General features: G+C 40.9%; 1 protein-coding gene across 10 annotated transcripts in view; it reads left to right on the forward strand.

The window, feature by feature from the left end:
- Positions 1-16,090, forward strand: part of ARHGEF9 (Cdc42 guanine nucleotide exchange factor 9) — a 426,609-nt gene that overhangs the window by 197,252 nt on the left and 213,267 nt on the right. The window contains exon 1 of one of the 10 annotated variants that reach the window (XM_061410334.1): positions 1,420-2,009. The exons of 7 other annotated variants lie outside the window; for them this stretch is intronic. In XM_061410334.1, coding sequence (XP_061266318.1) covers positions 1,980-2,009 — 30 coding nt within the window. In that variant the 5' untranslated portion in view covers positions 1,420-1,979. Of the gene's footprint in view, positions 1-1,419; positions 2,010-2,086; positions 2,183-16,090 lie in introns of those variants that run through there. 2 more of the 10 variants (XM_061410342.1, XM_061410341.1) reach the window with 2 other exon arrangements.

The following is a 16,090-nucleotide window of genomic DNA, read 5'->3' on the forward strand; positions in this document are numbered from 1 at the left end:
TAACATAAATGTACTTTCTTACAACTCCAAAGGCTGGAAAGTCCAAGATCAAAGTAGTCTTTTCCAAGGCCTCCATGTCCAAATTTCCTCTTCATGTAAGGACACCAGACATATTGGAGTAGGGCCTATACAATGACCTTGTTTTTACTTAACTACCTCTTTAAAGACTCTGTCTCCAAATACAGTCACATTCTGAGGCACTGGGGTTTGCACTTCAACATACGAATTTGGGGGCGGGGTGCACAGTTCAGCCTATAACAATCAGTGAGTAAAAGATTATTTTCAATTGAGAAAACTAAAGGTGGAACTATAGAAGTTAGATGAAAGGTGATAAAATCAGGTCTTAGAGTATTTCAGAAAAGCTTTCCAGAGGCTGTGTGCCTAGTGTCAGGTCTTAAAGAGATTTTTATAGAGTCGTGAGAGTTGAATGGGCTGGTTGGCCATGGAGGTGCATTCAAGAGCCTCAGTCTGAATGAAGGTCCCTAGATGAGACAGTGAGGAGACATTGTAGAATCTCTGAATACTGAACCATCAGACTTGAAAGGAAGTTGAAAGGTCACCCGGGCTAAGTTCCCATTTGATTCAGGAATCCCTTGCCAAAGGACAATTCAGCTTCTGCTTATACCCCTCCCAGGACTGAATACTCATTAAGGCAGTTATTTTGATATTAGGCCAGCTCTGTTTGGCCAAAACAATGCCTTGGATGAAGAGGGGAGCATTTGCTCAAAAGGAGAGATCAGTAAAGTAGTGTGTGGGGCATGCCAGTGATGTCTTCATACCAACCGCCTTCAGGCACTTCTTTCTGATGTCATATTTTAATTCCTTCTTGCTGTAACCCCAGTCTCTGCTTTTTGTAATCCCTTTCTTGCTTGAACCTCCCTGTGGGTCAGGAGCCTTGGATTCTTGCCTTCTTTGGTTGTGCTACCATGGGCAAATATCTTTCACTCTCTAGTCTTCAATGTTCATGTCTATAATAAGGGACTAATTAATTAACACTGACTGTAATGTCTTCCTCACAAAGTTATTGTAAGACTATATGCAATAATAATAGGTATGAATGTGACCAACAGCATCAACTCCCAGCAGATGCAGAGGGGCCAGTCTGGGTTGAAGAGGTGGGTGGTTTCTCCGTTTGCCTGTTTTGCTGATGTTCATTTGACTTATTCTCAGCAAAATAAGCAAATGGAAATTTCATCCATCAACAAGCTACCTTTTATATTCCTGAGGGTGTCAGGAAGAATCATGAGGGTGTGTGTGTGTGTGTGTGTTTGTATGAACTATAGCAAAAAGAAGCATGGAAAGCTGCAGAGGGTAAAGTTGAGACTATCTTTTTTATGTGACCTTAGGTAGGTCTCTTCCATCATCTAAACCTCCACTTATTTATCTGTAATATGGATATACCAATGCCTGCCTCCACAAGGTTGTTCTGAGAAGTGAAAGTGATAAAGCAGGAGAGTGTTGGCATGGCTTCACGGGGGCAGGATCGTATTATTTCAAAGCCTGGCCGAACGAACACCTCTGGCAACTTTGGAAAAGACTTTTCGCTGACTCGACACAATTGGGGAGCCCCACAATAAACAGCATCTAACTCCAGCACAGCCGGAGGCAGGCAGAGGTGGCAGCTGCCTTCTCCTGTGCGGAGGTTATTCACCCACATCATCTCCCTGCATCCCTGCCTTCCAGATCTCAAGCCTTGGCAAGGGACAAAGGCGGTCGGTGGGAACCCCCCCTCCCACATCTCCCCAGGCCAAGCACCTCGGGAGCTGTGGGGCAGAGAGGCAGAGCCTGCTGCAGGGATGGAAAAACCTGAATGAAGGGGAGGTCCAGAGAAGAGGGGATTGGGCTGTAGGGCTGTGAAGGAAACGAGGGGGAGGGGGCGCTGGGGCTTTCGCTTCCTCCAGCGCTGCCAGCCCAGCCTGCCTGAAACAACCCGCGACAGCCTCCAGGGCCTTGACGAGAAGCCGGACTTCATTAGCACCATGCAGTGGATAAGGGGCGGATCGGGAATGGTGAGTGAACATAACCGCAGCTTCCCCAGCTTCAGTCCCCTAGCCCCACCCCCAGTTCCTTCACCAGCCGCCATGCAGTGAGCCCCCTAGCTTCTGCACACAGCCCTCTCCGCTGTCCTTGAGATACCAGCAAGCTTGCTGTGGCCATTTTAGGAGTCTTTGCTCGCCTGCCTGTGAGGAAAGCCCCCTCCCTTCTCCGTCCCCTTTCTTACCACCCCGGAGTGGGAGTGGGATAAGAGTGTGTGTGTGTTGGGGGGCGGGGGGTCACCTGGCAGACCAGAGAGGCAAGGGGGTGGGTAGAGGGACTCTCTGGGATCAGTGAGTCTCTCAGGAGAGAGGATTGGCTGGGGGCGGGTGGGGAGGCTGGGGGGTGGCACGGGGTTGGGAAAAAGGGGGGAGTTACAAAGCCTGGGATTGTGCAGGGGGCAGTATGGGAGAATTGCATTGTCCCCCAAGTAGGCTGTGTGTATCCCCTTACTGGGAGAGCCAGAGAGCCCCTCTCAGAGAAGCTGCCTGGGGGAGTCCTAAAGCCTTTCTTTGCCTAGGCTGGGGTCACCCTGTCCACACTTGAGGCTTTGCCAAGGAGAGGCTACAGAACCTGCCATTCTGGAAATGGGTCCGGCCCCATTCGGTTAGAACTCTCTCTGCCACCCCCATCCAAGGAGTGTGTGCTTGTGTGTGTGTTTACTATCATCCTCCCAACAGTTCACTGTATGCTGTTATGTTCCCTTCTCTACTTGGAGACCTTGGAATGACTTCCTTTGCAGAGAGGAAGTGGTGGCTTCATCTTGATGATTCTCTGACTCAGCGAGGGGTAGCTCAAGTCTGGTTTGGGACTCTGGGGCATGGGAGGCCACCATGCCTTTGTCTTCAGCTGGGAGGCATCGGCAAGAGAGTCTTGGAGGTCAGTCAGGTTGGGTGAGCAGGCACTGATGGCAATGCCAGCCTACAGTTCCCCACTGCTACCCATAACCTGCAGCTGAAGGAAGGTAGCCTGAAGCTTTTGGGGAAAAATGGATATTTAACTCCTTTTTTGTTTCCATTCTGGAAGGGAGGCGTAAATCTGGTGTGGGCTAGGACTGTGTTCAGAGGAGTTTCCTCAGACCTCTGTTTCAGTGGTTCTTGAAATCATTCAGTCTGTATTTGCCAGGGCTTCAAGGGACTCTTCTCAGATCTTCCTCTTTCTGTGGGGTCCCATAAGGCTATTTCAAATGTTTGTAGAACCAGAAAGCAATAGAACAGGAAAAGACCTTCAGACCCGTGTTGTCCATCCAGGAAAGTTGTGATCCAGAGAGTGGGAGAGACTTGCCCAGGGCCACACAGCTCCATGAAGGTAAAGCTCAGTCCAGCACAAGAGTCTCCTGACTCTGTCAGTGTCCCTCTCCACTACTCCACAGAATCATCAAATGGTGCTGAGAAAGGCAGAAAGGAACAGAGAGTCATGATCTTGGTAAAAGACTTCTTTCATAATGAACTAATGCCATGAAATTTGCCTTAAAAAAAAATGAAAGTCCTAGTATTTCTGGAAGCTGGGTCTAGGAGATACTTCCCTTCTCCTCTAAGTATATTATAATGTAGGGATCCAGAGCCACCCATTGACAACAGATTAAGTTAATAGAGAAATCTGAAGTTTTGCTAATCGTGTATGAGAAAGAAGAGAGGGAAACAGAAACCTTGTGGAGACTATGTAATTGAAGATTGATGGAGAAATTGCATAATATTTTTAGGGGACTGAAGTAGTGAATATTGTATAATGAAAGCATTTATTTAACTGTTTGCCAGAATTCAAGTGATAGGGGTAGTAAATTCCATTACAGCCTGGAAAGCAAGAAACTTCTAATCTTGGCTCTGCTGTTTACTAGGAGTGCTTTGAACCTCAGTTTTCTCACCTATTAAATGGGGCTATTAATGATTACCCAAATCCTTCCAGATCTGAGATTCTCAGATTCCTAGGAGTAAATGTTGGGTAAAATTTAACTAGTGGTCCATTGTGAAAAAATAAGAGTGCATATTTAGCCACCATTTTATAATGTGGCTGGTCAAAAGGTCATTGCTCCTTGTTCTTTCATTTTCAAAGCCCTGGAAATTCATATTGAGCTTTTCATTACAGTCAGAGTTCTTCACTGAACACTCGACTGTTGAACTGATTGCAAGTGTCACATGTTATTCAAAGGTCCTTGAACATAAAACAGTTGGCATTTACAGAATAAAATCTGTCTCAGTAGATAGTGTTAAAAAAGAAAAAAAAATATGAGCTCACTTTTGATGGTAAATTGTTCAGTGTATTTATTCATAGCTTGTATCTGCAATGTCAGTTTGTGCTAGGTTAGGCAGTACTTCGAGTGGAGGGAACACTGATCTCAGAATCACAAGTCTGACATTGAAGGGCCTGGCTTTCATACTTCTCAACTCTGAAACACTTGACAGTTGTCAAACCTCTTTCATTCTCAGTATTCTCATCCATCAAATGGGGCAAAGTACCTTATCTCATAGATGCTACTGAGTTTCTTAATTAATTCAACAAAAATACAGAGGCTACTATGAATTGATACTGATCTAGGTATTGGATGTTGCAGTGAACAAAATTAAATTCTCTGCTATCATATATCTTACATTCAAGGGGTTGAAGGGGCTCACTAAACAATTGCACAAATAACTATGCAATATGTCAGAAGGTGCTTAGCTCTAAGAAGAAAAAGAAAACCTAGTAAGGGAATAGAGATAGGGTTGGAATAATGTATTAGATGTCAGTCGAACCTCTCTAACTAAGAAACATTTGAGTGGATATGTGAAGGAAATGAAGGCACAAGGTCTGTGGGGATATTTAGGTAAAATGGGTGAAAAAACAGCCAGAGAGAGAGAGAGAGAGAGCACATTTGGTTTGTTTAAGGAACACAAGGAGGCCACTGTCCTGGGGACATTTAATCTGAGTGAGATGGGTAATTTTTGGAAGGTTTCAAACAGATGAGGGACTTAATCTGACTTAAATTTTAAGAGGATAATACATTGTAGTGGAGCAAAGAGCTGTGAGGTGGCTCTTGTAATAGTTCAGGTTAGAGGTGATGGTGGCTTGGGCCAGGGTGATGATAATCTATATGAAAGGACTGTACTGAGCATTATAGATGATCTGTATCTTTCTCCTTTCTGGCCAGTCATCCAAATCTCAGATGGCTGAATGTGGAGCTAGAATGAACACAGAGTGGGTAGATGCATGCAAGGGAATTTTGTGTCTAAGTTAATGATCAAATGATCTTCTTTGGGCTCCTGGCCTCTAAGTGGGCTAACTAAGGGTTGATTCTGTATGGATTATCAATGAGTCAGTCTCTTGCTTTCTCGATTCTGGAGAATATTAAGTATATTATTAGTATTTTGGAGATATGATACACTTAACATATGTAACATCTGGAATGGATCATTTTTAATACTCTCTTCTCTATGTGACAAAATTATTTTCAGTAATCATGTAATAATCAGTTCTAATAATTATTTTATTGATTTGTTTTTTTAATTTTCAAATAATTAACAATGAAAAAGAAGAATAATTCAATTTTAAAGATATGCAAATTCAGTAACATCTCATATTTGATCTAAAATCTGTACTTATTGAACAAAAGTACTACACTCTATAGTTTGTATTGTTTTCTCTGTTCTATATTTTAAACACAAATAAAAACTCTAATTGGTCACAAATGACAGAATTGAAATAACTTACACTGTATCTTTGACTACAATTATTGTGCTATCTTTGTTTACTTCAAACCTGCTACTTAAATTCTGGAACATTTAATCCCACAGGGATCTGCAGACATGAAATGCACCCAAAGCTACTTTGAATGCTTCTTAATCTGGGTTTCCCAGGTGGCACTAGTGATAAAGAACTCACCTGCCAATGCAGTAGATGTAAGAGACATGGGTTTTATCCCCGAGTGGGGAAAATCCCCTGGAGCAGGGCATAGCAACCCATTCTAGTATTCTTGCCTGGAGAATCCCATGGACAGAGGAGCCTGGTGGGCTCCTCCAGGAGTCCATAGGGTCACAAAGAGCTGGATATGATAGAAATGACTTAGCACCCATGCACACAAACCTTTTCAAAGTAAAATGAACTAAAGAAACTCATGTAAAATCTGTATGCATGTTGGGGGTGGCAAGTGTACAACTGGAATCAGCTGAATCAACTCTGAATCAACTTCCATGTAGAATACAATATTATTAAAGGATAAGTAATAAAAGTTGCTTTGAGACTGTATGTATATATTACTAAAACTCAGTAATAACAATAGTTGTTTAATGTTTTGACCAATGAAAGATGTTTTTCAAGGAGGAATATTCTGTTACTGAGATTATTTAAAATTGCTGGTGCATGGTGATACTAAAAATACACTTTTACTTTTAGTCTTAAAATAATCTATAGGTAGTGCACTCTTTCATTACATACACTAAGGATTGTCTACTCCTATTGTTCCACTCTTGATATGCCACTGCTTTGAAGACTATGGAATCTTGAACTAATTCCATGACAAATTTCATGTTGCCAGTATAAAAGCCACAGCATTTGAGCTGGTGGAAGTCTCTGCATAAGCAAGATAAAGTGGCAACTGGTAAGTTTAATGGTTGATTTATTTCTGCTATGAATAATAGGAATCTATTCACAGTGGCTTAAAACATGCAGATTTCATTCTTTCACATAAAGTAGGTCAGAATATAGGCATACCTGGGCCAGTATAGTAGCTTTAAGAAGTCTTTGGGGACTTCTCTGCTCCACCATCCTTAGCATTTTGCTTTTATTCTGGAGGTTGCTCCATGATCCAAGATGGGTGTTGAAGCTCCAGAACATTTATTAATATCCATATTTTAGGTATAAGGAAGACATAAAAGAGGAGGAAACAGACTTGACCCTCCTTTTAAAGGAAACTTTCCGTGAAATTCTATTTAATACTTCTCCTTAAATCTAGTTGGTCAGAACTAAGTCACATGGACACTTTCAGCTGCAAGGGAAACTTGGAAATGTAGTCATATAAACTGGCTGGTTATGTGCACAACTAACAATCAGGGGAAAGATTTCTGATACAAAGGAATAAGGGGCCATTGGGAGATAACCTACAGTTATTGTCACAGTTAACCCACATGTATGCCAATCAGTGTAGAAATGCAGAGATTTAGGGCTTGAACTCAGCTTTGGACTATGAGCTACAACCTAATAGATGTGACCAACAGCTAAAATGTGGCCAATAGTAAAAATGCTGCCATCAATCTGGTGAAGGATCAATCAAGGCTTGATGTATTCTAGCCTTCCATTACATCCCCTTGGTGACAGTCTTTTTGTGAGACCAAGTGGATGGTAATATCCTTCACAGAGATCATGAATACAAAATGAGTATTTAGAGAGGGTAGGGAGGGGAGATGACTAATACAGTCTGAGCTATGTTAAGTCTAAGATGTTCAAACAGCCTCAAATGGGAGATAGCTAATAGGCAGTTTGTGATCTACACATTGAGCTCATAGGAGGATTGGGAGGCATTGGTTACAGTTGAAGTTCTGACAGTAGATGAATTGCCAAGTAGTTTGAAATGCAGATCAGCCTGGGAAAGTGAGGGGTAGGATCAGAATTTGAGCCTTCTCCTTTTTGTGGTCCTCTACTCTTGAGCAGACCCAATGTACTGTTTTATCTACTTTCTGGAATTTCCGTGGCAACAATATAATTTCGGGCTTTACTTTCTATACTGCTTAAGTTGCTTCTGGACTGCCTTAGCTATAATGTCCAATCTAGTTGATATTCGGTATAATTTAGCCCAACTCTTTAGATCAGGGGTCAGCAAATTACAGCCTAATGGTCAAATCCAGCCCACAGACTAAGAATGATTTTTACATTTCTAAATAGTTGGGAAAAAATGAAAGAAGAACATTTTTTGACATATATGAAATTACATGGAAATTTATATGAAATTCTAATTTCAGTGTCCCTAAAGTTTTATTGGTGATGGACAGGGAGGCCTGGCATGCTGCAATTCATGGGGTTGCAAAGAGTTGTACACAACTGAGTGACTGAACTGAACTGAAAGTTTTATTGGAGCACAGTCTTGCTCACTATGCCTTCACGGTACAAAGGCAGATTTGAATAGCTTTGACAGAAACGATATGGCCTGAAAAGCCTGAAATATTTATTATTTGGCACTTTAAACAAAAGGAGTGTGGACTCCCTGCCTCAGAGCCCTAGGGTTGCCATGGCAGTTCCTCACAGGAAGGGGATGGACAGGGGCAAGAAAAAGTTTGGATCTCCTACTTTTGATTTATCCAAAGCACCTAGGTTTTTGCTTTATGTGACTGTTGCTTGCTGCTGCTGCTGCTAAGTCGCTTCAGTCGTGTCCAACTCTGTGCGACACCATAGATGGCAGCCCACCAGGCTCCCCGTCCCTGGGATTCTCCAGGCAAGAGTACTGGAGTGGGGTGCCATTTCCTTCTCCAATGCATGAAAGTGAAAAGTGAAAGTGAAGTTGCTCTTTCGTGTCTGACTCTTAGCGACCCCATGGACTGCAGCCTACCAGGCTCCTCGGTCCATTGGATTTTCCAGGCAAGAGTGGGGTGCCATTGTGTTATCCGAGGTTGTTGCTTACAGCTTTGGAAAAGGGTTTTACTTTCCCTGTGTTCTCCCTACTTCCCACACAAAAATTTTTTTCATGCCACTCATTTTGTAGATTGTGAAAACTGAGCCTCAGATAGAGAGGGTACTTTATCCAAGACCACAAACTGAGTGTAACTTGGAAAAGAATCCACATATTCAGCTATATTTCAATTAAAAAGAAAAAAAGAAAAGACACACACAGAATTCAAGAGATAGCAGTAGTAAATTCTGTTATAGCCTGGAAAGCAAGAAACTTCTAATCTTGGCTCTGCTATTTAATAGGAATGCTTTGAACCTCAGTTTTCTCACTTATTAAATGGGGCTATTAAAGATTACCAAAATCCTTCCAGATCTGAGATTCTCAGATTCCTAGAAGTAAATGTTGGGTAAAATTTAACTAGTGGTCCATTGTGAAAAAATAAGAGTGCATATTTAGCCACCATTTTATAATGTGGCTGGTCAAAAGGTCATTGTTCCTTGTTCTTTCATTTTCAAAGCCCTGGAAATTCATATTGAGCTTTTCATTACAGTCAGAGTTCTTCACTGAACACTCGACTATTGAACTGATCGCAAGTGTCACATGTTATACAAAGGTCCTTGAACATAAAACATCAGTTGGCATTTACAGAATAAAATCTGTCTCAGTAGATAGTGTTAAAAAAGAAAAAAAATATGAGCTCACTTTTGATGGTAAATTGTTCAGTGTATTTATTCATAGCTTGTATCTGCAATGTCAGTTTGTGCTAGGTTAGGCAGTACTTCGAGTGAAGGGAACACTGATCTCAGAATCACAAGTCTGACATTGAAGGGCCTGGCTTTCATACTTCTCAACTCTGAAACACTTGACAGTTGTCAAACCTCTTTCATTCTCAGTATTCTCATCCATCAAATGGGGCAAAGTACCTTATCTCATAGATGCTACTGAGTTTCTTAATTAATTCAACAAAAATACAGAGGCTACTATGAATTGATACTAATCTAGGTATTGGAGGTTGCAGTGAACAAAAAGAAATTCTCTGCTATCATATATCATATAACTTGGAAAATAATCCACATATCTAGTTATATTTCTATTAAAAATAATAAAGAAACACCCAGAATAATCTTTGACCAGATGTCTAGCATCGCTATGGCCCAGTCAAGTTAATACATAAAATTAATCATCACATAGCCTAACTTATCTTTCCAGTTTTCTGTGAGAATCGTATGTATGAGTAGATAGGAAGGAACTGTGTAAATTTTGTTGCTCTCTACCCATAGGGGAAGATTATTATTCTTGATAAGACAGAAAGGATACACATGTGGGTAGGAAGAATATGATCTTTCCTACTACCCTGAATTCAGCTCTCAGAAGATGAGACCCAACTTACTCTTCTCTGAGTGTCAAGAGATCCAACAGGAATTTCATTCACAAATAACTATCCCTCCCACCCCAGCCCAAGGCTTCTTGAATTCTCTGCTTGAGGAGAGACAAAAAGGCCCCCAAACAGTCCCATGACATGATGAGAGGAACTCCTTCTTAGGAACCTATTGTTTTGAGAAGTTTGTACATCAGGCTGTTTTTGGTGTGTGTGTGTGGGGGGGTAGTTTTGTGTGTAAGTGTGTGTGTGTGTGCAAGAGAGAGAATGTGACTAGTTCTCCAAGTGATTAAGCTGTTCAATAATGAAAACCAAGCAGTGGCAGAAAACAAATGCATTCAGCTAGCTCTAAGAAGTCCTGTTGGCATGAAGAAATATTTTGTCAAAGTGCCTGTGTGGCATACAAGGGAAGTGGCATTCAAGTTGAGTACGCTATGTAGAGATTTGGAGAAAAATCTTAACAAACTTGCATTATAATAAAAAGTAAAGAATGAGATAGTGAAGTTTGTGGGGAGTCTGGGAGAAGCAGCAGGAATTGTGTGTGTAAAGTCCTTAAGGTTGAGATAGTTTTGTGTGCTCAAACGACAGAAAGAAGGCAAGTTTGGCTGGAGCACAGTCAGAAGGGGAGACAAGTGGCATGATAAAAGTTAGAAAGTCAGGCAGGGACCAGATCACACAGGATCTTGTAGGCCTAGGGAGCTTGCAGGCCCAGGGAAGATATATACCACTATACTCAAAGATAGTATGGTTCTGTGTTTAATAGCATATTCAACCAGACTGCCTAGGTTCAAATTCTCACTCTGCCAGTTATTAGTTTAGTGACCTTGAACATGTTACCTAACCTTTCAGTGCCTCAATTATGGCCTCTGAAAAATGAGGATAATAATGGTCTATCCATACTGTTATTGTAAAGATTGAGTTATGCTAACATTGTGTGTGATAGTGCTGGGCACTGACAAGTGCTATTTATTATAAGTATAGTAGGAAGCATTTGAAGCTGTGGAATAATGGGATCTGCTTTGTGATATGAGAAATTGAATTTTTCAGGCTATAGAGGCTAGACTGAGGAGAGTGAAAGTGGAGAAGTCAAGCCCAGTTAAGAAATTGCTGCAGAATAAAGTCATTGGAGCTGAGAAGAGGGCAGATTGGACATAATTTTGAAGATAGAATCAATTAAAATTGATGCTGGATTGAGTGAGAAGTATAGGATAGGGAGGAAATGTGAAAGAAAACCTTTAGGTTTCTGGCTCTGTCACTGACTAGTTGTGTGATTTGGGGCAAAGGATTTAACCGGATATCCTAGGCTCTAGTTTCCTTATGTATTAATCAAGGTTCTCCAGAGAAACAGTACTAACAGGATATGTATGCACATGTGCACACACACACACACACACACAGTTGACTCTTGAACAACACAGGTTTGAACTGAGTGGGTCCACTTATATGTGCATTTTTTTCACCAAAATATAGACTGCAGTACTACATGATGTGAAACTGTGGTACAGAGGGCTGTCTGTAAGTTATACATGGATTTTCAACTGTGTTATTGCTCAGCACTCTTAACCCTTCCATTGTTCAAAAGTCAACTTTATAAATAAATAAACATACACATACACAGAGGGTGAGAGATTTATTTTAAATAATTGGCTCCTGTGATTGTGGAGATTCAAATCCAAAATCCATAGGGTAGGCTGGCAAGCTGAGAAAAGTTGCAGTCTGAGTCCAAAGGCAGTCTGCTAGCAGAATTCCTTCTTGTTAGAGGGATGTCAGTCTGTTTTAAGACCTTCAACTGAGGCCCACCCACATTGTGAAGTATGATCTGCTTCACCCACAGCCCACAGATTTAAATGTTGATGTCACCTAAAAGAATAATTTCACAGAAATATCCAGAATAATGTTTCACCAAATATCTGAGCATCGTGGCCCAGACAAATTGACACATACAATTAACCATCACACTTTATCTATGAAACTAGAATGATAGTCATCATTCGTCATTGGTACTATTGTGAAGATGAAATTATGTAAAGCACTTGAAACAGTGTATTTCACATAGCAAGGGTTCAAATAATGATCATCTTTATTATTTTAATGCAATAATAATCTCACATTTTGGGGGTATTTTGCATTCCCAAAGCCCCTTCACATACATGCATTTATGTAGGCATCACAACAGTCTTCATACTTTAAAGCTGGGGAAACTGAGACTGGGAGAGATGACATATCTTCTTTTCCTCTTGATGAAAGAGGAGAGTGAAAAAGTTGGCTTAATGCTCAACATTCAGAAAACTAAGATCATGGCACCCGGTTCCATCATTTCGTGGCAAATAGATGGGGAAACAATGGAAACAGTGGCTGACTTTATTTTTCTGGGCTCCAGAATCATTGCAGATGGTGATTGCAGCCATGAAATTAAAAGACGCTTACTCCTTGGAAGGAAAGTTATGACTAACCTAGACAGCATATTAAAAAGCAGAGACATTACTTTGCCAAAAAAGGTCCATCTAGTCAAGGCTATGGTTTTTCCAGTGGTCATATATGGATGTGAGAGTTGAACTATAAAGCAAGCTGAGTGCCGAAGAATTGATGCTTTTGAACTGTGGTGTTGGAGAAGACTCTTGAGAGTCCCTTGGACTGAGAGGAGATACAACCAGTCCATCCTAAAGGAGATCAGTCCCGAGTGTTCACTGGAAGGACTGATGTTGAAGCTGAAACTCCAATACTTTGGCTACCTGATGTGAAGAGCTGACTCATTTGAAAAGACCCTGATGCTGGGAAAGATTGAGGGCAGGAGGAGAAGGGGATGGCAGAGGATGAGATGGTTGGATGGCATCACTGACTCAATGGACATGGGTTTGGGTGGAGTCCGGGTGTTGGTGATGGACAGGGAGGCCTGGCGTGCTGCGATTCATGGTGTCACAAAGTTGGACAGGACTGAGCCACTGAACTGAACTGAATTGATCTTCAAACAAAGCCAGGATGAGACCTTGAGCATTACTCACCCCGCTTGCCAGGAATGGATGTTTGCCTGGCTTCCTTCATTCCAGTGGTAAGGGGTACCAGTAATAAGATCATGAATGCAGTAGGGCTTGAGAATGCTGCTGCTGCTGCTAAGTTGCTTCAATTGTGTCCGACTCTGTGTGACCCCAGACAGTAGCCGAGCAGGCTCCTCTGTCCCTGGGATTCTCCAGGCAAGAATACTGGAGTGGGTTGCCATTTCCTCTGGGTTGAGAATAAGGGCTAACATTTACAAAGCCAATGTTCATCTTGTGACAGGCACTGCATTGCTCTGTTTTGCATGTGTATCTAGTTTAATCTTCCCAACAGTCCTATAAGGTAGGTGTGAAATTACCAGGTAGGTTGTGGAAGAGAACAGGGCTCTTAGGCTACATGCTGAGAACTCAAATAACTTTTGCTCCTTCCTCTCTCACTATTATAAATTCTAGAGATTGTGAAAACTGAGAGAAGCCATTTGAATGTTTGTGAGACATATGTATTTGGGTGTGTAAAGGTCAATGAGGCCTGGCAGAATGCCTTTTGTGTACAGAGCAGGTACTCCTATGAACATTTGTGAAATGGATGAGTGAACTGATGAAGGAAAAGATTCTTAAACTGCCTATAGTCAACCATACTGGAGCTGGCCCTAGAAAAGGCAGAAGAATTTGTGATAAATATTTTCTTTGGCCCAGGTGAGACACCCCTGAACCAGCCAGGCTGTTAGGTGAGGGTTACAGGCTGAAATGGGAAGCTTCAGAAGTCCTTCCTGAGAAAATTGCTTAACTCCTTTGGATACCAGTTTACTAATATGCAAAATGGGGCCATTTTATCCCTCTCTTTTTCTCTCTCTCTCTCCCACACACACATGCACACTGCCCTCCCCACTCCTTCATTCACTTATTCAATAATACATATTGAGCATCTGCTATGTACCAGACACTGTTTTAGGCACCAAATTGTGAACAAATCAAACAAAATCCTGTTCTTGTGGAACAAATTTTCTAGTACGGCAGATACATGATAAGCAAATTATTACATAAAGCATATAGTATGTTCTAAGTGCTAAAGAGAAAAAATACAGCAGGGAAGAGGGAGAAGAAGTATACATAGGGGCAGTTCGAATTTTAATTTCCTATTTTCGGCTGCACTTCTCTCACAAGTTTGCCATGAGTTTGAAATGTGATAAAAGGCTTGTTTAAGAAGCTGTGAATTTCCATTTCAATGTAAGCTGCAGTTATTCTTGGTGGGGGGGAGGATAATTTTTCTTCATCCTTATTTGCTGTTCTCTTTTCTATCAGTGTAGTAAGAGTTCTGATCTGGAGGACAAGAAATTTGGGTTCTAAGCCTAGCCCTGGTATGATAGTTTCTTAAAAATTCTAAATGTATAGAACTTTATGGACTCGAAAGTACTGTCCCCAGAACTGAGTTTTCTGGCTTTTACTTCTTGGTTCTTTCTATTCTACCATGAAGCAGTGAGAGCTGAGGTAAGTCTCTTTCCTTCTGAGAACCAGAGTGTTCCCCTTATGTAAGTGGAATTACCCTCCACCCCTTGCTAGCCTTCTTTGGCTGTTGTGAGGTCCAACCAGATAATGTCATAAAATGAGCCTGTAAGGGCTGTTTGCTGTGATCTGGAGAACTGGTACTCCTGCTTAAGTGACTTTTTTTTGTACTGTATAAATTGGTTGTATGTGTGGAGGTGGGAGAGTGAGCCTTTGGGACTGAGTGCAATTTTCCTTTTGCAGAAGCTGCTGGGTATAGTGGAGGAATCGATGAGTCTTAGCACCTCCAGAAATGAACAGTTATACAGAAACATTTAGCATCTCATGATGAAGTGGCAACCAGTGGTGTTCAGCCCCTTTTCACCACTCTGCTTTAGAGAAGTGGGAACCAGGACTAACCTTTTGACATTTAATACACAAGTGACTCATGACCTTTAGAGACTTCCCCTTGCTGCTTAGATATGATCTCATTCAGAATACTAGGGGTGGGATGGGGAACACTGAATAAGTAGAATCTTCATTTAGTATTCCCCTCACTTTTTCTACTATAACAGTTATTCTCTTCTTAACCAAATGTTTTACTCCATATAGAACTTTCAAATTCATTATATCATCATCTTTTTAGTAGGTATGATTTGTTTCTTCTATTATAGATGAGGAAAATGAGGCTCGGAGAGTATATTATTTGCCTAAAGTAAGGGGAAAAGATAATATTCAAACCTTCAAATAGTAGTAATTGTTAGCATTTACTGAGCTTCCTATATGCCAGTCATTATTCTAAGTGCTTTACATGAATTCACTCATAAACCCTCACCAACAACTGTCAGAATCTCTCTATTTTTCAGGTGAGGAAACGACAATACTAAGAGTCTGGAGCTTGCTTAAAGTGAAGGGCAGAGTGAGTACCAGGACATTATAGAATTCTCCCCATTTTAAAGGTAAAAAAAAACGAGGCTCAAAAACATTAAGAAACTTGCTCAAGGTCAAGCAACCAACAATCGGAAGAACTGAGGTTGAAATTCAGCAAGCTGACTCTAATGCCTATGTTCAGACTCTCAAACTATACTGCTTCTAGTGTAGGGCTCTTTGTAACCAGGTTAATTGAAGCAGAGAGAAAGAAAAAGGGGGTGCATATTAACATTACACAGCATATTTAACATTTAAAAATTAATTTTTAATGAATATAACAGTCACATCTTTAAAAATCAAGCAAACTTTTTAAATGTATAAATGAATGAACCTTATTCATCCGGGTCCCCCCATTAGAGGTTACTAGAGTTTCTTTATGCAGATATGAGCAAAATTATTTTATTTTCTTTATTCTTCATCCCCCAAATCATACATTTTATGTACCATTCAATATATTTCTTTGTACTTCTTTACTGAAGTATAATTAACTTATTATATTAGTTTCAAGTGTACAACATAGTGATTCAATATTCTTATACTCTACCAAATGATCATAACAGTAACTCTAGTTATAATCTGCCACCATACAATGTTATTATAACATTATTGACTATATTCCCTATGCTGTACATTACATCACCATGAGTTATTTATTTTATAACTGGAAGTTTGTGCCTGTTAATCTCTCTCATCTATTTT

This window comes from Bos javanicus, chromosome X (assembly GCF_032452875.1).
Source record: "Bos javanicus breed banteng chromosome X, ARS-OSU_banteng_1.0, whole genome shotgun sequence".
In the NCBI taxonomy this organism is placed as follows: Eukaryota; Metazoa; Chordata; class Mammalia; order Artiodactyla; family Bovidae; genus Bos; species Bos javanicus.